The sequence below is a fragment of the Melanotaenia boesemani genome, chromosome 17, assembly GCF_017639745.1.
Source record: "Melanotaenia boesemani isolate fMelBoe1 chromosome 17, fMelBoe1.pri, whole genome shotgun sequence".
In the NCBI taxonomy this organism is placed as follows: domain Eukaryota; kingdom Metazoa; phylum Chordata; class Actinopteri; order Atheriniformes; family Melanotaeniidae; genus Melanotaenia; species Melanotaenia boesemani.
The window spans coordinates 14,823,197-14,844,790 of record NC_055698.1 but is presented as its reverse complement, the minus strand read 5'-3'; the positions used below and the strand labels follow the sequence as shown (position 1 = coordinate 14,844,790).

Below are 21,594 nucleotides of genomic sequence, written 5' to 3'. Positions count from 1 at the left end.
AGACGTGGCTGCAGGAGGAAAACTGATGACAAATCAAAAAGACGAATAATATGAACGGTAACAAAAGAACCCAGAAAAACTTCTAAAGAGATTAAAGGTGAACTTCAAGCTCAAGGAACATCAGTCTCAGATCGCACCATCCGTCATTGTTTGAGCCATGTGGACTTAATGGGAGACGACCAAGGAGGACACCATTGTTGAAAACAAATTTTAAAAAAAGTCACATTGGAATTTGCAAAACTACATGTTGACAAGCCACAAAGCTTGTCCTATGGACAGATGAGACAAAAATGGAACTTTTTGTCAAGGCACATCAGCTCTATGTTTACAGATGGAAAAATGAAGCATATCAAGAAAAGAACAATGTCCCTACTGTGAAACATGGAGGAGGCTGTGTTATGTTCTGGGGTGCCTTGAATCTGTGCAGGAACAATGAAATCTCAAGACTATCAAGGGATTCTAGAGAGAAATGTGCTGGCCAGTGTCAGAAAGCTTGGTCTCAGTCGCAGGTCATGGGTCTTGCAACAGGACAATGACCCAAAACACAGCTAAAAACGCCCAAGAATGGCTAAGAGGAAAATATTGGACTATTCTAAAGTGACCTTCTATGAGCCCTGACCTAAATCCTATTGAGCATCTTTGGAAGGAGCTGAAACATGCCGTCTGGAAAAGGTATCCTTCAAACCTGAGACAACTGGAGGAGTTTGCTTATGAGGAGTGGGCTAAAATACCTGCTGAGAGGTGCAGAAGTCTCATTGACAGTTACAGGAATCGTTTGATTGCAGTGATTGCCTCAAAAGGTTGTGCAACAAAATATTAAGTTAAGGGTACCATCATTTTTGTCCAGGCCTGTTTCATGAGTTTATTTTTTTAAATAATTCTGTTGAAGCATTGTTGAAAAGCAATGTCTGACTTTCATTGGTTAAATTTCATAGAATTTTTATTTATTATTATTTTTGTCAGGTTCAAGTTATTTCTGTGAACATTGTGAGTTTTTCTTTCATTGACCGAAGGGTACCAACAATTTTGTCCACGTCTGTATATATATAAAAGAAGGTCCTCCGCACAAGATTTGCCCTAGGCGACCTTTGCCAGTAGAAATTTGGGACACATCAGCTGTGTACCGCAGCATCATCGAGTGTGTCAGCCTTTTGCTCACAATACACCCTCTACTGAAGCCGCCCCACCACTGGCTGAGCAGGGTCTGTGTCCCTAACTTCTAGAGGTCCAACTGGGGCCTTTTGTCATCATCCACAGCTACAGTCTGCAGCGCTCAGCAGTCCCTGATATTTCCTTGATGGAGTGGTGCAGGACAGATCCTCATGTCTTTAAGGAGTTTACTGGTAGATGTGTTGAAGCCATGGCAACCGACTACCACTGGGTAGATTGTCGCTCGGCAGCCAGTAGTGCATCATCTTCTTCTCACAGACCTCATTCATGGCCTCCTCATATGGTACTGTGTAGACCAGGGGTGCCCAAAGTCGGCCCTCAAGGGCCACTGTCCTGTAGATTTTCCAATGTTTCTGCTTCAACACACCTGACTCAAATTAAATAAATCCAACAGCCTATTAAGTTTTGCACAATGACTCATCAATTTGAGTCAGGTGGTTTTGGAGCAGGGACACATCAAAAACCTGCAGGATTGTGGCCCTTGAGGACTGGAGCTGGACACCCCTGGTGTAGACAGTATGCAGAATGTTGGACCAGAGCACAAGGTCTAGTCTTAATGTGGAGGGATAATTTTGGGTGTAGCTGAAAGCTGTTGGCCTAAATCTGCAAGCATTTCCAAGTCCAGTGTGCCCTTTAGCTGTCCATTTCTGGTCTTTTGTTATACTTTGGCTCTCTCATGTTCTTGTATCCTTTCACAGACAAAGAATAATGAGAGGAATGCAGTAGATTTTGTATTTTAATTTGTATGTAATCTTTAAAATGGTGTTGCAGTTTTGTCAATAGGACCAGCTCATGTTTCCTTCTCAAGAATTTTATTTCTGTTTAAATTTATGGGAAAATCTTACAGGTTTAGGGATGATGTCAAGTTTAAGTTTTTCATTCTTAAATCTGGTTTTAAGCTTTTTAATTTCTTATCAAAACATATGATAAGCACTCCTTGATATTGCCACTGGTATCTCCATTGGCACATGTACAGTAGACCTGGCAGGCTTCTTCAGGAGGCTCACGTGTCTTATGAAACTCCAGCTCTGGTGTGTGGGTGATTGTGCTCAGACTCATCCCTTTTAACAAAACAGGCTAAAAGACTGGCAGCCCTTGGCACCTGATTTTAAAATCTTCTCAAAGAAGGAGGGGAAATAAAAGAAGATCTAGAAATACAAATGGCTTTTTAAACATCTGACACAATCTGTTTCATTGGCCCAGTTATATAAAGTGGTGTTCTCTGCATGTTGTAACTGTGCTTGGCCTTTTTGTATTTATAGACTTTGCTCTCTCCCCCTCCATTTCTCTAACTGTCTCTCTCACACTTTCATATTGGAGGAAGTGTGGGTGGCCTGCCAGAGAGCAGAGAGAGTGCGAGAGAGAGAATGAAGAGAGAGGAATTGCTGAAAGAGTGGAAGAGTTTGGAAAGATGTAGGGAAGTACTGGCAGAAGGGAAGGTGGAGAGACAGAAGGAGAAAGGCAAAGCAGGGAAAGAGACAAGACAAACACCATGGCCTCAATGGCAAGGAAAGTAGGTTGGACACTATGAAAAGAAAAGGAAACATTAGAAACAGGGGCAAATGATAGATCCAGATTACAAGTAAAAGACAAGGAGCAATGACTGAATCTGACCTTTTATATTTCTTTAGCTAAGTGTCTTTATAAACTGATCATTTCTGGAAATTTTGCTCTTCTGAGCTCCATATTGCACTGACATTTCATAGCCAGTTATTTTCAGTTCAGTTCTCCCCCTTTTTCCCTTGTTAACAACGACAAAACAAATGTCTCCTTAGAGGCAGTATTTACCCCTACAGCATACTTCAGCCCCTAACCCTTAGAATGTATACTCTGTTGGCTCAGTGCCTGGGTTTATGTGCAGGACACACACAAAAACCACTTCATCAACACTGATTGAGTGCAGGTGCTTTGGCTTCAGCAGACTGATAGTTGCTGTTGGTGCCCTGAAATGTCTGCCAACTGCTGTCAGGGGAGGGACAGACACAAGTGTTAGCCATTTTTTTCTTCAAACTGTGGGGCTGGAATGGCATCCCTCACTCCTTCCTCACCCTTTTCCTTTTCCTTTATCTTTTTTTTTTTTTTCTTCTGTGCTCTGAGATTGTAAATCAAGGGTGAGTTCGATAAGGGTTCCACTTGGTGGGCTGCAGTCGGTACTCCTTCACTTCTTAAAAAGCTCAATGTCAAAGACAGTGCAGGGGGAGGGGTCCATCAATGTCTTCGTTCTCCAAACACACAAACATATACACAACCCACACAGACGCAGATAAACACACACACTTAGAAAAATCACCCTGTACACACTCCATCACCCCAGCCCCTGTAGCAGCTACTTGTCAGTCTGCTTGTCTGGGTAATTTACTGAGTTCTCTATGGTGACATATTGCTGGAAGTGTGAATACACGTGCTCCCACGTTCAGACAGGACAAAGCTAAACAAGTATGAAGGAGATCAAATAATTTACATAGAACTCTATGGTTGTGTTTATTTACTCACATTTTCCATTTGTGCAGAAAAACAGCTGGATAGAAATATCTAAAATATTGTGGCAAAAGTGTTATTATATATGTGGGAAATAGATTCAGCTAATAGATGGTGACTCACTTGACAGCTTTCATCTGCAGCATCAGCTGGAGAATTGGTGTCAGACTCTCTTTATCTCAATAAACCAATCATTAATCATCCTTTGAAATAAGATTTTATAAAAATTTGTTTAAAAAAAAAGAAAAGAAATGAAAAATAAATTAAATTTGCAAAAAATCCAAGCCACATATGGAAGCCCAGCTAGGGATTATGAGCTAAGAAAAAATTTTTACACACATGCACAGGGGCACAAACCTGAAAAAGTGGCACATGCAAAAGAGTTTTTTTTTTTAAAAAGGATTTTAGGAAATATTCAACTGATTATTACAACTAAAGTTTTAATCTAATGTAATAACGTAGGTCCAAATTTGTTACTCCAAATAGCAGGTGAAACAGTTTTTTTCATCAGGCGGATCCTGCATTGTATGCTGGTAATCACTGCTGATAAAGACACCGATAACAAGAATAACTTGCTGTGAGCAAAATAACACGTTTTATTAGTGTTTTTCAGCATTATTTGCTGTATAACTTCCCACAGTCGTCCCATCTGGTGGTTTTATGACTCTTATATTGTCTTCATAAAATGGAAACAGTTTGTACAGACAAATATCATCACCCACGTTGGTGAGATGATGCTGTACAAGTGCTGTATGCATGATCAAGAACCCGGCCACCCCTCTGATACAACTCTTATATACAACAGTTGTAAAGTTCACTTCTTTTTTTTTTTCTTTAATGATTGAACATGGAGTTTGTTTTTCAAACTTAAAAACAGTAGTTTGACAAAATCTCATACCTGAGCATACTCAGTACTTTTAAGTATTAGTCTTTCTGTTTTCACTCATGTCAAGGCCACATGTACAATTTTTGTTTTTAGTTTCTTAGATTCTTAAGTAACATTTGATGCAATAGCGAACAACAACGGGAGCCAAATGAAGGTTGGGATTTTTCTTTTTCCTTAGGCTGCTCCAAGCACTTTAAATTACAAGTCATAACACGGCCCTTTATTTTATACATGGAGTTCTTTTTCCATCATCCATAACCTCATAACTTGTGGTAGTGTTTTTTTTCCTTGTGAGACTTTGACAGCCAGATTAGTGGCTCTAGAGATGAAACCAGTAACCCTCTAAAGAGGATGACCTACCCTACTCCCTGAGCCACACCAGCCCCTGATATCAGTCTGGACATTATTTGTTTTGCATGAAATGTTCTTTGTCTTGCCTTGCCCACATCTACTCGTTGCCAGCATCATCAAAAGTCAATAGATCAAAAGAAAAGCTCCCCTCATGTGCTTCATCCTGAACTCAGCTGGGGGCTGGACACCTGTGCGAGTTGCTTCTGGCTTGTGTGATACTCTCCAAACAGTGCCTGGCCTGTGTTCCCTGACCTTTGCTTTGATCTGTGGTTCTGGGCAGTCAAACACTATTATAAATTAAGATCACAAACAGGTCATGACTTTTATCCCTCTAAAGTCCAGGGTACAAACAGAGGGGCTTTAGAGGTTGACAGCACTGGCTCTTGTTTGGTGGATCTTCAGCAGAAGCTCACACCACACTGCAACAGAATGGGGTTTGCTGATATTCTTGTTCTAATGGAAATTACGTTGCCTTGTGGTTTTAATGCTTTAAAATTGGTTGTCTTAAAGTTAGTCCTGATGTTGGTGCTCAGGAACTGGTGCTCCTGATGGGATGGCCAACCTACACAACGTTGGGTACGACTGCGATCCCATCAGTCTTTAAATGTTAAGCCTTTGGCAATTTAAGTAAATCTGTTCAATACCCTATATAGGTCCCTAGCATGAGGAAATGTTAAATGTAATGCTATTAAGGTTCTTGGTCATGGGTTACAATCTCTTTGTTGTTATAATTATACTAGTCAATGCAAAATGTGGTTTAAAATGACTCTTTAGCACAAACATTAGCAGCTGTTAAGCTATTTTGCTAATAGAAGTATTTCATTTTCCCCTCTCTCTCTCTCTACAGATCATAAAGGACCAGAAGCTGTTGATTATCGTTGGCGGGATGCTGCTAATCGACTTGTGCATTCTCATCTGCTGGCAGATTGTGGATCCGCTCAGAAGGACTGTGGAAGAATACAGCCTAGAGGTCAGTGTACATTTGATCTTTTTCTCATCTTGTCCAAATTTGGGCTCCACGATGCTACAATTTTATTTGTTGTTGTTTTGTTGTTGTGTTTTTTTAGTTCAGAAAAACAAAATGTGTGCCTCAGCCTATATCACAAGCAGGTTTATTGTGCTAGTTATTTTTGGGTCAGGATGTGAACCATTCCTGCCTCCTGTGCTCATCCCATGGCCGAACATTTGCCAGATTGGATGGGAGACGTTGGCAAGGCCCACTGGAAAAGAAACACTTGGCATCATGTTCTCTTGGCTGGAGAGGTTGCAAAGTGTTGAGTAGATATTAACACTGCTATACTGTGACTGGTAAAGAGTAGAATGAGATTTTCTGATATTGATACAGATTAGAACTAGCTGTGTGCCCAGCAGGCTCAAATGAGCATACTGTAGGGCTGGCATTAGAAGTTTGAGATGTGATGTGTTTTTAGTGCGATAGATTATATATCAGCCCAAGACCGTGTGTGATATTAAAATAATCCAGATTATGATTTAACAGGAATTGCTTATGCTTATATTTTAGTAAAAATGACTTCTGTCACACATTTCTGTAGGATGAGTTATCATGCAGAAGAAGTTTGATTCTACTGAGTAAAATGTCCATTTTAACACAGGAGGTTTCTGAGCTTTTGCGTTTCCTAAGTTATACAAAAAAATGTTTTTTTGGGAGAGATAGAAAGTAGTTAAGAGTTTTTTTTTATTCAGTCCTGCTAATGGTATGCTGTCTCAGGCTGCTTTTTTTTTATCTCTGTGCTTGTTTATGTTTTCTATAGTCTTCTCACATTCCTAAAACATCCATATTTTTTTAAATGATGTTTCTAAATATGCTGAAAGTGCCAGTGTAAGCATGCATGGTTGTCAGTCTCTATAGATTCTTTCATACATGCACAGTTTCAATTAATCTGACAAGTACTGAATGTGTCAGAGTCTAGAAAAGCCCCTTGCTGCTTTTCCTTAAGGAATAATGACCAAGAATGGGGAATCTTTTTTTTTCTTTTTTAGCTTTATTTATAAAACCCTTTAAAACAGCTACAGTTGAAACAAAGTGCTGTACATAAACAGACAAAGCAACACAAAAATACAACAGTTAACAGGGAAATAAATAATATATAAATATTTAATTGAACAAATAAATAAAACAAACCACAGCACAGAACAGAAACAATCTCATGCTGGGCTGAAAGCCAAGGAATAAAAATAGGTTTTAAGAAGAGTTTTAAAAATGGACAATGAGGAACTATGTTTACTTTACTAACAGCTGACAAGCAGGAAACATTATTCCACTTCAGTTCAGGCTAAATTATAAAGCCCACCAACCATTTGTACTACTGAAAACCGACGTGAGTCATCTTCCAAGTCTCTTAGACATTAGGATGTAGTTCATGAGATGGTTAACTGCCTCCCAAGAGCCCAGGACCTCAGGAGCTGATGGCAATGGTACATCCTCATTGACCGTTATTCTAAACAGAGGTAATCACAGGGTCAGAGACAAGGGCAGGATTCTCATCAAGACTTCTTTCGATCATTTTAGATGGATTTTCTTGTTTTTTTCTTGTTGCTAAGATGCTGCAGGGAGATAGAAAGTATTCTGATGTCTCTCACCTTGTTTGGACATTTTTTTTCAGTCATTAGCTTAATAAAAATCTTGTGAAATTATGGATAGTCCTCATCTATCGAGGGAGATTATTTTTTTTCCTTCTCTCTTGGTCTCTGAAGAAAGCATTCCTGTGGGAGAGGTATGTTGTATACTGCCAGACCTATTTACACTCTGTTCAACACGTTTGGTGTACTTTAAAGGTATGCCACAATCCTACAACTCTAGACAAAGCCATATTTCCATTGTGCTTATCAGCACTTATATATTTAAGCCTGCCTAAAGGGTGAAGCAAAGCCATACTTAACATATTCATTTGTGAATGTTGTCAGTGTTAGCAGTTGGGTCCTGGTGGAGTATTCTCTGACTCTAAGCCCCTGGCCAAGGGAGTGTTGTGAATCTATAAACTACTGAGTGTAGGAGTCTGCATTTCCCCTGGGACTGTGGATCTGCATGCCTGAGCTGAGGCATAGGCTCCACACGCCTGCCCAGTCTGCCAGATTTCCACCACCAGCAGTAATGGACTCTTGGGGCTAAGCTAGGGGAGAGACAACCTGAAGCGCCTCTCTGCCCAGGGCCAGCAGGCCTGTCAGGTTGGGACCGCAAAGCAGAAGGTAACCCAAATACATGAAAATGACTTAAGGAGAAGAAAGGGGCCAAGGAAAAAAAGATAATAAAGTATCTATCAAATGTGGTTTTAGATGCTGAGGTGAATTTTATAGAGATACCAATACAACTATTTTCCAAGAGAGACCCGCATAACTGCTGGACTAAAATAGTACAAGCACTGCATTCATTTCAATGCTGTGTTGGCACAATGGGTGTAAGACACAATGAATCAGAAAAAGAGAGAATGCAAGTTTGCCTGACAAGACAAGGCATTAATCATGTTCATGTAATTCATGCAGCGGCAGCTGGTGGTTGAACAGAGTATGAAGCATAAAATTGTGAACCTGAGAAAGCAAGAGGTTCCTGAGGGGAAAGCCTTCTGAAAAATAAGCATTTAAATTGTTACTGCTGTTGAATTTGGGAAAAACAAATTGCAGTGGTGGAATGTAATTACTTTTACTCAAGTGGTGCATTAAAGTACAACGTGTAATTCTACTTCACTATAGTTTTAAGGTTATTGTAATTTAAAGCTAATTTAGTGTTTTGCTGTTGAATAAATTCTTAACTATATCCTTTATTTTAACTCTGTTTAGATCTTGATTTTAATTAAACTGATAAGGAACTTGTTATGCTGAGTCCTTGTTAATGAGAAAAATATTGATATTTCATGGTCCCATCATTTCCTTTTCTAATTAAACTTTTGTTTATTTAGAGGCTTGGACAAAGTGAAGATTGTAAAAGATTCTCTTTGAGCTCAGAGATTATTTTCTTTAATTCTACACTTAGTTGTTTGAGAAAATAATTGGCAGACTGGGTGCAACCTATATTAATTTCAATAGTAAGATATTGCTCATTTCTTTTTTTTTCTTTTTTTTTTTTTTTCTACAGTATTTTAAGTACTCTTTGCCTGATTACACTTAGAATATACTTAATCTTACTTAGGTAACACTTTTGCTGTGGAACGTTTTGTACTTTTACAAAAGTGAAGTCTGAATCTGCTTCTTTCACCACTAACAAATCGGGGTGACGGGTTACTTTAACTGCCTTAGGAGCCAGTGAGACTAGCTCTGACTTACAGTAATTATGTGAAGGGGAAGGCATTTAGTTTCCTAGTTTCTTGTAAGCTATCACATATTACTAGGCCAACATTCTCCTGTGACTTTGCTATTGTCTCTTCTCCTTTTTTTTTTTTTTTTTTTTGTCTTCTTTCTGTCTTTATCAAAATCTTTCCTCCTCCACCCTCACATTTTCGCACAATGGAGAATTGAGATTAGACCATGCTGCACCCAAGGGTTTGCAGTATGACAATGCAGTGGTGCGACAGCAGGCTGGTCCAGCACATTTGTTTTTAAACTATCTCAAAAAAGGATGTCTTAAGAGACTCAAAACCAACATGGGTCCTGACACAGCTTGTGTGGTTATGTGGTTCTATAGGTGAGCACTTCTATGTATTTTAAGTGGTCAAGTGCTTGTTATTGAGATTTTAGGTAAAATGATCTCACTCGTGACATACTCCTGGGATGTACTCATTGGAAACATGGACAAAGTCCTTCAAGGGTAATCCCTCTGCTCTGAAACCAGCAGGCTAAGCTTAATGAGTTACCATCAGCAAAACCAGGCCATTCCCCTTTACCTCTTTTATTAGCATTAACAGGACGATGAAACTGAAGAGGCTGACAATAGATCCTTGTGGAATGCTTCATCAAACATGACTGATTTAATACCCTCACAAATAAAAGTAAAAGAGGGCAAGAGATCATGTAGAGAGTGATGTGTTTCAGAAGAGGGTGACCCCAAAGTCTAATTTTACGGCTGCACTTCAAACCTGTAGCTTTAATTACAGTTTATGATCACGTCTCTCCACCAGACAGGACTTGTGACCTTGACATTGCCCCTAACCTTTTAAAGAAGCCTGGCCTCTGATCTGTCTTTGTTGTGCATTGTGCATGAAACACAGCCCAGCTGGCTGAATTAAAAAAAAATGTCAATACAATATACAGTAATTTAGCTAAGATGATAATTGTTGCACTTCTTCTGAATCATTATAAAACAGGGAAAACTGCATGTCAGTGTCTTTCTTTCCCAGAGAGCTCCCTAAAAACAGGAATTATTCAGGCTGCTTCAGGAACATCCCAGGAATGCTAATGGAAAGATCAGGCTGCAGTGAGCAATTAAATCCATTTTGTGGCTCTTTAATAATTGAGCATTTGTTAATGGGCTGCTGGCAGCCAGCAGATTAAGCCTTGCAGCCCAGACACATGTTGTATTGTCAATGTATACGCAAGTGTTGAATCATGCGAGTTTAGTTCTTTTTCCTGTGTTTTATGACCATCACCTTGTATGTTGCTTATCCTCTATAAAGATGTATGTGGAAAGTGCCCATTCATGCATTGCCATGTTTTTTACATATAGTATGCCTGCATGTTTGCGTATGCATTGATGTCCTCACTTGTGGTCCTTGGCATTGACTCTTGCGTAATGAAGGACAAACTGTCAAGACAGGATGATTAGCATTCTGCCGCAGACTCCCACTACTGTAGTCTCTCCTCATGTCTTCCTCCCCTCCCTCACCCTTTAGTTTTTTTTTCCCCCAGCTTGGAAGCTGCTGCAAGCATCGGCAGGCAAGCGAGCTGCAACAGAATATTGCAGTGTGGCATCACCATGGCAACGGCCATGGTTTCTGACATCCGTAACGCAGTGAGCAGCGCTGTTGATTCATGAGACAAAAATAATGGGTTGAGGCATTCACTTCAGCATGGTGATGCATGCTGAGACGATTTTAAGCATCCACATAGAATTTTATGTGCCGAGCTGATAGATCATCAGGGACTTTCTGGAGCAGAAAGAGTCTTTACACACATACACACTTAAGGTATGCATACTTATTTTCATTTTAATTCTGCTGCCCCCACCTGTATGCAGTTAGGCTAAGAGAAAGAGATCAAGGGAGGGGGAGCTTTTTTATTCTAGTACTTAGACAATGCACCTACCTGTTACTAATACAAAATCCGCAGAGTGGCATGCCAAAGTATGACTCACTGCTCACGTTTAATGTGGAAATATTCATCCCTCTGATGATGGGGTGATGGTAAATAGGTTTCTCATTATCAGCTATGGAGATTGAGGCAGGTACATCGAAGTCAGGCTGGGCAATGAGGAGAGTGCTGAGATGTAGCACTAAAGGGACCTGAGTGTTAAGGGCACTGCTGAGGTCTTTGTTATTTGGTCTTAGCATGCTTGTTTCCATTGTTTCTTTTTCTAACTTATACCATTTAACACAATCAGAAAACTTTTATTCTACAGCAATTTCTTTCACTGAGAGCACTGAGAGAAAAAAAATATGCTTTTAAAATATTTACATACATATATAAAAGCACTGCAGACAGCTTATGGGTAACAGATGAAACTACCAGTTTTTCCACCTGCTGTAATTTCTATTAATGATTACATCTGACCAGTTTGACAGCCAACACCTGTTATCAGCATGATTCTACATTTAAGTGTCACTATTTACAGTATTCTTGGCATTTCATGCAGACTCTTCATAGTACTGTTTATAATGTGACTGCTCGCTAATTCTTGAATATTTTCATTGTAAACATCATCTATCGCCATTTGTCAGCTCCAGTGCATAGATGTGCATGTAGGACTGTTAATGTGGCATTACACATGTAATTTCAAGCTTTGTAATTACATTAATAATTCACTGAAGTTCCTAAGTGACTGTGATTACTTGGCCATTGCCTGTTTCAACTTTTACTCACTCATGTTACACACATTTACTTGAGTCACAAGCAATGATAAGGTCCTCTCTCCTATTCCCCCAGGAATGAAGTTGTCTCACATTCGATTGCTTCTCTTTTATTTAATGTTAAAAAAAATTTCACATTCTGTTTACTTATTTTTGGAACTGTCTGGGTCTCCTGAACTCCACCTTTGCCATCTATCCATTTCACTTTGTCGCTCTGTGAGAATTTTTCCATCAGCATCATGTTATTTGCAGACCTAGTTCTATTATATACCTCCTACTTCATTCTGTCTCTCGCTTGCTTTTCTTCATTTGACCCACTCCTATCCCTTGGGTATGTGCTGAAAAAGCAGAAAGGCAAACCTGTGACAAAAAGGCCAGCGGAGACCAGCCGAGTGGCCTGAAACAGTCTGCTTTCTCTTTTCATGCTTTATTCACCCTCTCTCCTCCACTCCATCCTGTTTCATTCCAGTGCTTCTTTCTCTCACATTATTCACCACTCTGCTCAGTTGTTGGATTTTACCTCTTCAAAGGTAGGGGCCAACAACTGGACTCTTTTCCAATGAGTTTCGGTGTTGAAAGGACATATCAGAGAAATTTGCTTGTGTAGCCAAGGAATGAAAGATACCAGTAATGTTTCTAGAAACAGATGTTGTTGATTGCTGATTCAGTTCCTTCTATAGAATTTTATGCATGTCAGGGTCAGCTAGAATAAATGTTTATACAAATCTTTGAAGTCTGGTTAAAGTACCATGCATGTGTTTTTAAAGTCATTGGTCCTTTAGTGCAAACTCACCAAAACTTCCTAATCGTTTAATGGAAATCCTTTTTGCAAGAAACACACACAAAACAAACAAACAACAACAACAACAACAAAAAAAAACTATAAGCACTCAGAGAGCGCAGGTTTTAGCCAAGTCACAGGTAACTCACCTGAGAAAAACTCCAAAAGGCCCAACAGCCCACCCAGTTACCAACCCCATGCCAACCTTTCAAGCTAATATAACTGTTTCCTTCATCAGGATAGATGCCACATCTTATTTAGAATTCTTGACCCTGGAAACACACCCTGAGTTAGCTGCTTGTGTTTTTAACAACTACCATGATGTCATCTTATAACTTACTTACTTACTTACTTATTTATTTATTGCCAGTGTTTCTGGGTATTATCTGTTGAGTTAGGAGCTGTACTGGCAAAATTATCCATGTCTCCCAACAGTAAAGAATCCTTTAAATAATCCCTGTATCCAGTCGATGATTCACATCACCCTCAAAATGTATTTTCCTCACCAATCACAAAATGATCTGAAGAAATTGCTGAATATTTCCAAGGTCTGCATTGACATGCTTGATAGCCACTAGCCAGTTATCACATCTTTCTAGGATTTTGTGGGTTTTTTTGGTAGTATGAAGAATAATCTCTTGTTGTATGTTGAACAACTTTGATTACAGCAGCCATGTGCAACACAATTTTTTTGGCATATTTAAAGGAAACCCTCCGAAAACCAAAGAAAAATGTATATGAGGATCAACACTTAAAAAAATCCAATGGTTTTACACTTTAGCAACCTTATGTTTTTACAAGTAAAAGACCCAAATGTGACAAAGGTCACATATGTTCCTGGATATTTGTGCCTACCCTGCACCTCTAAAGAATCTTTTAAAATATTCCTGGATCCAGGAGGTGATCCAGATCCAGGTGTTCCATTTCAGAGAGTTCCTGAAAATTTAATCAAAATCCATCCATTACTTTTTGAGTTATGTTGCTAACAGACAAACAGACGCTGCCTTAAAAACATATCCTTAACTCTGGGGGAGGTAAATATTTTGCTTCCCTTATATGCATTAATGAAGTTGACCTCAATAATTAAATGCAATACTATGTTTGAAAAATTATACTTGACATTGCAATTCCATAACATGACTTAACAAGCTCTTAAATATTCACTGTCAGCGTTTGTCCTGAGCTATTTGCATCAGCGAAATATATGTAATTAAAAATACTCTGGGTATGAAGAGACAGGCAACCTAGAAGACCAAAGATGAGATTTGTTGATGTTGTGAGCAAGAACATATAGTTAGATTGGAATAATAATTTAAAATAACTTTTTCAGCAAACTGATTTTAATGTCATACCAAAACTAAATGAAGCCAGAGAAAAATACATTCAGAAATTTAGACGTCTTTGATGTGCTTTTTCAAGAGTATCTGAATTACACCTGATTTGACTATCAGATGCAAAATCCCCTATGTTATCTTTTAAGACTACACATATAAGCCCAAACATACACACACAGTCTGTACCTGTAGTGTTGAAGCTCCAATTCCTCCTGCTTGCTCACGAAGTCAACTGTTGACTGAGTGAATGCCGTCTGAAGGACACCGAGCTCTTGTTTCACTATCAGCATGCTCTGAAAAAGTGAGTGGAAAGAAGAGTCTACATTACATTTAGTCAAACTGACACATAATCTCAAAATGCTATTCTCTTGTAAATAAAAGTTGGTGGTTCTCTGGAAACGTGTATAGAAATACAGCCCAGTCTCTCATGTTTGGTCTCAGATAATACAAAGATTTATTCAGTTGTAATCATATTCACAGTGAAAAGGACAATGATTGGATATGACAAAAACTGAGACTCATGAAGTATTTATTCAGTAGAATAAAGAACAGCATAATCTATTGCATTATCCATGCAGCATTATCAGTGCTAAGATGAAGCTAAGATGGGCTTTGAGGCTTTCTTTGTTAGTGTTAAGTAAAGCACTGGCTGAGATCAATGCCTTGTCAAAGTAAACTGGGTCATTAAGGGATAACCACCACCCACCTAGGCCTCATCTCATCGACCACCTCTGAAGGGAAAACAGATTGGAAGAAAAGAACAAAAGTGATAGGTGTAGACCTCACACATTCTTGGAGATTGGTATGAGTGTGTGAGTGCCAAAGGGCTTGGGGTGCCCAAGTCCAGTCCTTGAGCGCTACTATTCTGCAACTTTTAGATGCATCCCTTCTCCAACACATCTGAATCAAATTAATGGCTCATTACCAGGCCTCTGCCGAGCTGAATGGCATGTGCATGAGGGAATTCAGCCATTTGATTCAGATGTGTTGGAGAAGGGATGCATCTAAAAGTTGCAGGATACTAGCTCTTGAGGACTGGACTTGGGCACCTCTGCCCCAAGGGATGCATTATTAGCCAAGTATTATGACTGTATGCTGAATCATTATTTACATAAAATCTAAATACTACAGTGAATGTAAAACATAACACTCTGCTCTATCTATCAGCCATTTCCCCAAATGATGTTCACTAATATCTATAATTGTCATCTAGCTGATATGAAGCCACATAACTACCTCAATATTTCCTACTTGATATTACAGAGACACATATCAGAGTTCTTACCTTTTCTGTGCCAGGTTCTGCATTCTTGTGGAATCCAAACAGCATGGTGCCTCTGACACTGCCTGCTATTTTGTATCCTAAATGTGTCACAGGTCTTATCTTGGGTATACTCAAATCTGTTTATAGTTTTGCCATCAGCTGTGAGAGGTCTCTACTTACCTCAACTTGGGCAGAACAAACGCCTCAACCTATATAAAGAGAGCTGCATTATAAACTCATAAAATTAAGGTTGAATTTGACAGGCACAATTTCTTTTAAATGTAAACACAAAGCCACTGCTTCCTCTTGCATTATATAAGTTTGATCTTCCATTATTTAAACATGCCCTAATAACAACTACTAATCCTTCCACTTAATTCTGCAGTGCCCTTTCTTCTCAGTGCCTTTCATCACAGTAATATTCTCCTTTTCCCCACTTTACAAATGAGTTCTACATTCTACAGTAAGGAAAACAACAAGCAACAGATTCTAAGTGAAACATAGTTTTAAGGATTTTTTTCTTTTTTTTTTTTTTTGCTCATAGGTCTTTCTTAATGCTGTACACTGTAACTTCAAGCTTAACATACTAATTATATGGGAAGAAATACAACCATTTGTAATCAGCTTAAGACTAGGATACATTTTGTGGTGAGCATAGGAGGGTGGTGTTTTCACGTTGGACCGTTGGGTTGGGGGTGGGTTTATCTGGTGCACCCTGGATATCATGGCATTCATCCCAGCTAGCTACTGGAGCCTAATGGCTTTGACCTTATTATCATTTTGTAATTTTTGTAATCATAGGTGTCTTATTGTTTACTCATTAGAATGAACATACCAACAATATACAACTTCCATTGTCTATTTAACAATTAAATTGGTACTAGTCTGAATTGTGAGTGGAATTCTCAAAGTTAAATCAAATATTTGTCAGGATGTATATCTGTACACATGTCCAATCTTTCAGTTATTCAATATTGCATGATTATAATTTAAAGTTATATATGAATTTAGATTTAGGTACTAATATAGCATTTTAGCGATTGTTGTCGTTTTTTGTTGTTGTTTGTTTGTTTGGTTTTTTTTTTTGTTTTTTTGTCAGCAGTTGCTCATAACTAGTAGATACTACAAAACTGTTTCTAAAATTTAGGAACATTTTCACATGTTTTTTTTTTTTTGTTTGTTTTTTTGCCTTTTGTTTCCTGAGTTAGTTTTGAGAGGGGAGGGCAAACCTGGATATCTAACCAAGACACCAGAGGTTTTAATTTACACAGGATTTTATGAGTTATGTGGAGAGTATTTGCTCAGTTATGGACTGGCACTTGTCTTGTGGGGACAGTAGGGTACGATATGTGTAAGCTGACAGCGTTATCAGTGAATCATGCAGGAAAGCACTTTAAGGGCTGCTTCAGAGATGCTGTATTTGTTGACACTCTAGCTGGTAAATTGGACATGTGGTTGTGCATGACTGAACCTGTTCAAGTGAATCTGTCGAAAATAGAATTGGATGGCAGCATCCGCCACCTTTTACCTTCTCCCCACCTCTACAGTCTGTACTGTGTGATTTTTCTTTCACTGCCTCCCCTCGCCTCCCTGTATGACTGTCTCTCTTTCTCTCAAACAAAACAAGCCCAAGCACAGTAAATTATCCTGACCTCCACCATCACATGCACTTCTCTTTTGCTGCACTTTCACTTTTTGCCCAGGCCTCTTTATTCCCCCCCTCCCCATTGCAGATGCTAGACAACAGCTGATTGAGCTTGAGGGGTATGCAACTGCCCAATTAGAAGTCTTTCACAATTAAAAGTGGTGTCAAGAGTTTGCACAGTTGCAGCAGAAGTGGTAATTGTATTGCACTTTAAAAATACAAGAATTTATATGTAAAATAATAAATGTTCAGCAATTTCTTTGTATGAACTTATATTCACTTGACTATTTAAAACTGTTTTAAAAATGTGGTGTAATCTGTGTGTGATTGGATCCAAAAGTTGCTAAGCAATGGTTTTAGTGTTTTGTAAAAACAATGTCTAAAATGCTGTTTCTTATTTTGCTTAAACAGGTATACACTCAGGTATTCTACTTAGCCTCCCTTCCTCCCCTGTATACTATCTACAGAGCACAATATTTTTTCTTGTTTCCCTCTTTCTTTGGCCTCCTGCCCTTTCTCACATTTCTTCCATCCATTAATTTAGTCTCTTTCTCTCTTTCCATTTTCTTGCCTCTTTAATACCAGAAACACCCTCTATCAGTGACCAGACACATCTATCAGTGTTCCTTCTCTGCTCATCCAAAGCCCAAAGGATACCATTACGGCTCAGTATCTCAACACATACGTGAGCTCGCTATTCTGGGCAAGGCAGCTCTTTCTTATCTGGGCACAGACTTGATGAGTTATAAAAACAAGACAGCAATGCAGCACTTGATGATGGCAATGACTGTGTCTGTTGGCGATGATGATGAAAGTAACAAGGTGCACTTTGAGGTACATTTAGTTCCAAGTGATTCTTGAAGTAGTTCTTTATCTTAGTCTATTTGACTTTGTTATATGTTTGTGTGATTCTGAAAGCTTTTCTTTTTGGTAAGACCTGAGCTTAATTTATGCAGGTGGTTTTTCTCTGAATAACTTTTATTATTTATTATTATTTCTATTATTAATTTTAAGCTCTAACATTTATTGTAAGAACAAACTAAACAAAGATGTGAAAATCTTGGAAAGTATCTGCCCAATCAAATCGATTCCCTCTAAACCATTCAGTGCTTTTAAAACTAGCAGCAGGATTAGACAGTTATTTGACAGACGAGGACCCAGTGTAAAGCTCTCAGGGTTGAAGTTCTATGATCTACTTTTTTGGTCTTTTTGAGGACTCGAGCAGCTGCGGCTGTCTGATGAGCTTTTAAGGAGACCTGTAAGGACAGCGTTACTGTAGTCTAATTTACTAAAGATAAATGGACACGTTTTTCTAAATCTGCTGAGACATCAATCCTTTAATCCTTGATATGTTCTTTAAGTAAATAGTTGGCTCACTTCACAACTGTTTTAATGAGACTTCTGAAATCCAGATCTAAGTCCATGACTACTCTTAGATTTCTGGCTTGGTTGTCAGTTTTTAACATCATTGCTAGAAGCTGAGTGCTGACTTTTTATCAATCTTTCTTGGTTGCATTTGATCAGTGTTTGGATCAGGCTACAGTCTCGTGGTGAGATGGTTATGTGAATTTGTGTGTCATCAGACTAATTATGATAGCATACTTTGTTGTTTTTCATAATTTGAGGAAGTGGGAGAGTGTAGATATTGAACAGCAGTGGCCCCAAGATGGAGCCTTGGGAAACTCCACAGGTTATTATAGCTTGATTTTATTGTTATTTATAGACACAATGCAATCCCTGTCTTTTAAATAGGACTCAAAACAGATCATTGTGGTGCATAAAGTCCTGCCCAGTTTTTCAGTTGATCCTGTAAGATGTTGTGGTCGACTGTGTCAAATGTCACAATGATAAATATTTCAATTAAACATACTTAAAAATAAATGAATACAGTGTTGTCCTGTGTGTACTGTCATGTGAACTACAATACACTATAAACTGTGAACCTCAGAGATTGGTTCATTAATTAATAAGCAGCAGTGTGTTAGAACTGTATTTTTGTAAGAGCGACTGGAGATTTTGTTTTTCACTGTCAATGAACCGAGGCAGTGACCCCCCTGCCCCACCCTGTGCTGGTTGAAAAAAAAAGACACTTCCCATGTGACATGGCATAAAAACAGAGCAGGAATGGCTCCTTGTTTAGAGCAAAAGATTTTCTTTTTGTTGATTAAATCTCTGTTTAAAATGGCATTACGAAGCACTGCCAAGAAGAAAGAACACAAACTGTTGGATGACGCGCTACTCCTCCTTTGTTTCTGAGTCTTGTTTTGGTTATACTTTAAGCAAGGCCGTGCGCTGCGATGGTGTCATGCTATTACGTAGCTGAGGCATCTATTGCCATCCTGATACTTCGCCTCTCATGTAAGGTTACAATTCGCTGTAAGAACGCAACGAGACTACAGGTTACAAACTATATCCACACCCTAACCGCCCCATCCCGACCCGCATCCATTGATGGAAATGAGGCTTATGTGTACCATTTTGTGAGTTTGAAAGGTACATTTATGTTTTCAAGTTGTAAATGGTACATTTGGGAAGTATGTTTTGTAAAAGGTAGCTTTTGTTAGAGCTCAGGAGGAAGCGCTATTGTCTGCCATTCAGAGAGTTGCTGGTTTGAGCCCAGGTTTCTCCAGACCACATGTTGAAGTGTACTTGGATAAGATGCTAAACCCCACATTGCATTTGATGCCTTCAGTAGCATGTACAGTAAGTGTGGATGATATTTTTTCACTTTTGGCCTGTCGAGGGAAACAGAATTTTTTTCAATTAGGGTACCACCAGAAGTACAACACTGGTCCTTATAAGGTATAAACTACAAGGGCACAAAGTGCACACTGTTCAGGGTACAACAGCAGTACCCTCTTGTATATTGACAAGCCTTTGCACCCCTTGAGGTACAATTAGGCACTTTTTTTTCTGAGTGTACAAAGTGGCAGTGCTGCCTCAGCATTATTAGTCTGGGAATACAAATACATTCTGTTAAGTGGAAGTATTTTTTAATTCAAGACCTTGAGCCTCCAGCACATTGCAGAATTTACTTTAATAGTAAAGGTAGCGCAACGTTGCAGGACAGGACATGAGTGACAGCAGACAAAGGACTCAAGAGAGACAAAAAGAGGAGAGGGTAGTCTGACCAAAAGGAAGGAGCAATAGAGAGAAGCCTGCAAAAATACACAAGAGCTTCAAAAGTGAAATGGTGAAGGGCAAAGAGCTACTAGGCAAGACCATGAACTAAAATTGAAGCATAACCCATCACTACAAGATAGAGATTTTAGGGGAGATTAAGTTGATGATACAGTATTTGATGAGAGACTGTGGGGGAGGGAGACAGGGAGAATAAGGAGTGTTATGGCTTCTTATCAGACTGCCAAGGGTGACATTGATTGGTGCTTGCCATCAGCAGGGAGCATGTGAGCCAGTCGACAAAAAAGGTCAGATAATTAACCCAGCGCTGCCGCAGTAACCTGGTGCTACACCTGTGCTGCTCCTAAATTATAATTAGATGATACAACTGTTGTTCTGCATGGGTTTGTTTTGGCTCATATTTGGGTACAAAATCTCATCTTTTGTCTCATCAGGTGGCTCCATTCACAAAAAGAATGCAAAGCAAGTTATATTCAACCCCCCAAAAAGAAACTTTGAGGAGTCTTTTTGCATTTCCATCGAGTCAAATACTACTATTTTGTACATATTTTTTTAAATGCTGAGTTGTTGTGTCCTTGCTTTTTGATTTGTGAAGTCATTGAGAAATCCCTGACTCATGTAAACCTTCAGAGAGACTTTTACTCTGCAGGTTTCCACCTTTACATAGTTGTGATTGGATAAATGTAGCAAATAATGTACCCTGTTGCCTTCTGTCTGTGATGTGATGTGATGACAGATGGGTTCTGGCCTGCCTTAGTGGTGTTTTTAGTGTGTGTGTATGTGTTTGTACATGTGAATTTCACCTTGCTGCCTCGCCACCTCCAACCTGTGATTTTGTTGCGTGTCATTTCTTAAGTCGAGTCTTCAAAGAGCCCAGATTTTTATTTTTTTTTCTTTTGAAGACATTATGAGTGAAGCATGTTGAGAATGGATTTGGCCCATGCGAATTGTCTTACTTTGATCTTAACATGCATTACCTTTTTACAGCCAAGCCTGCACACTTTTTGCTTTCAACTCGGTCGTTAGAGCCTGACATATAAAACAGAGAGAAAATTATACATGTTTTTATTTGAGCTTTTTGTTGGACTGTTTAACAAAATTGAACCTTTTTTTTTTATTTCTGGCTAACTATTTGCATAACCCTAGGAGAAAGCCATTTTGAAAAAGACTCCCTAGTACTGCATTCAACTGCAGAGCATCAATAAATCCATGAGGGGACAGAAAAGATGTCATGCTGTATACAACTAGATTTTAAGTAACATCGTGTGAGTTGTGTAAGGGTTTCAGAAACTCATGTATTAGATAAAATAAGTTTGATATTATGGCTTTAGGCACGATCAAAAAAGCTCTCTGATTAAAAAGAAGAGCTGGTGTAGGTGAAAGAGGAAAGAGCAATTCCTGGCTACTGTTTGCATCTACACTTTCAAGTTTCTCACAAGTAAACTATGTTAAAAGAAATGTCTAAAAACACGCTAGAAAGAAACATCCTTACAAGAGAAGTGAAGAATCGTTGCGATGCAAAAACAGCACTAATTAATAACCTGGATCTTTACAAGCTCCCTATAAATGGTGGATAAATCCCACAGTTCTG

The 21,594-nt window shown here is 38.9% G+C and overlaps 1 protein-coding gene across 2 annotated transcripts in view; it reads left to right on the top strand.

Annotated features, from left to right (window-relative positions):
• gabbr2 (gamma-aminobutyric acid (GABA) B receptor, 2) overlaps positions 1-21,594 on the top strand; it is a 189,191-nt gene that overhangs the window by 127,540 nt on the left and 40,057 nt on the right. For both annotated transcript variants that reach the window (XM_042012065.1, XM_042012066.1), the window contains exon 13: positions 5,733-5,855. In XM_042012065.1, the coding sequence (XP_041867999.1) occupies positions 5,733-5,855 (123 nt within the window). The remainder of the gene's footprint in view (positions 1-5,732; positions 5,856-21,594) is intronic.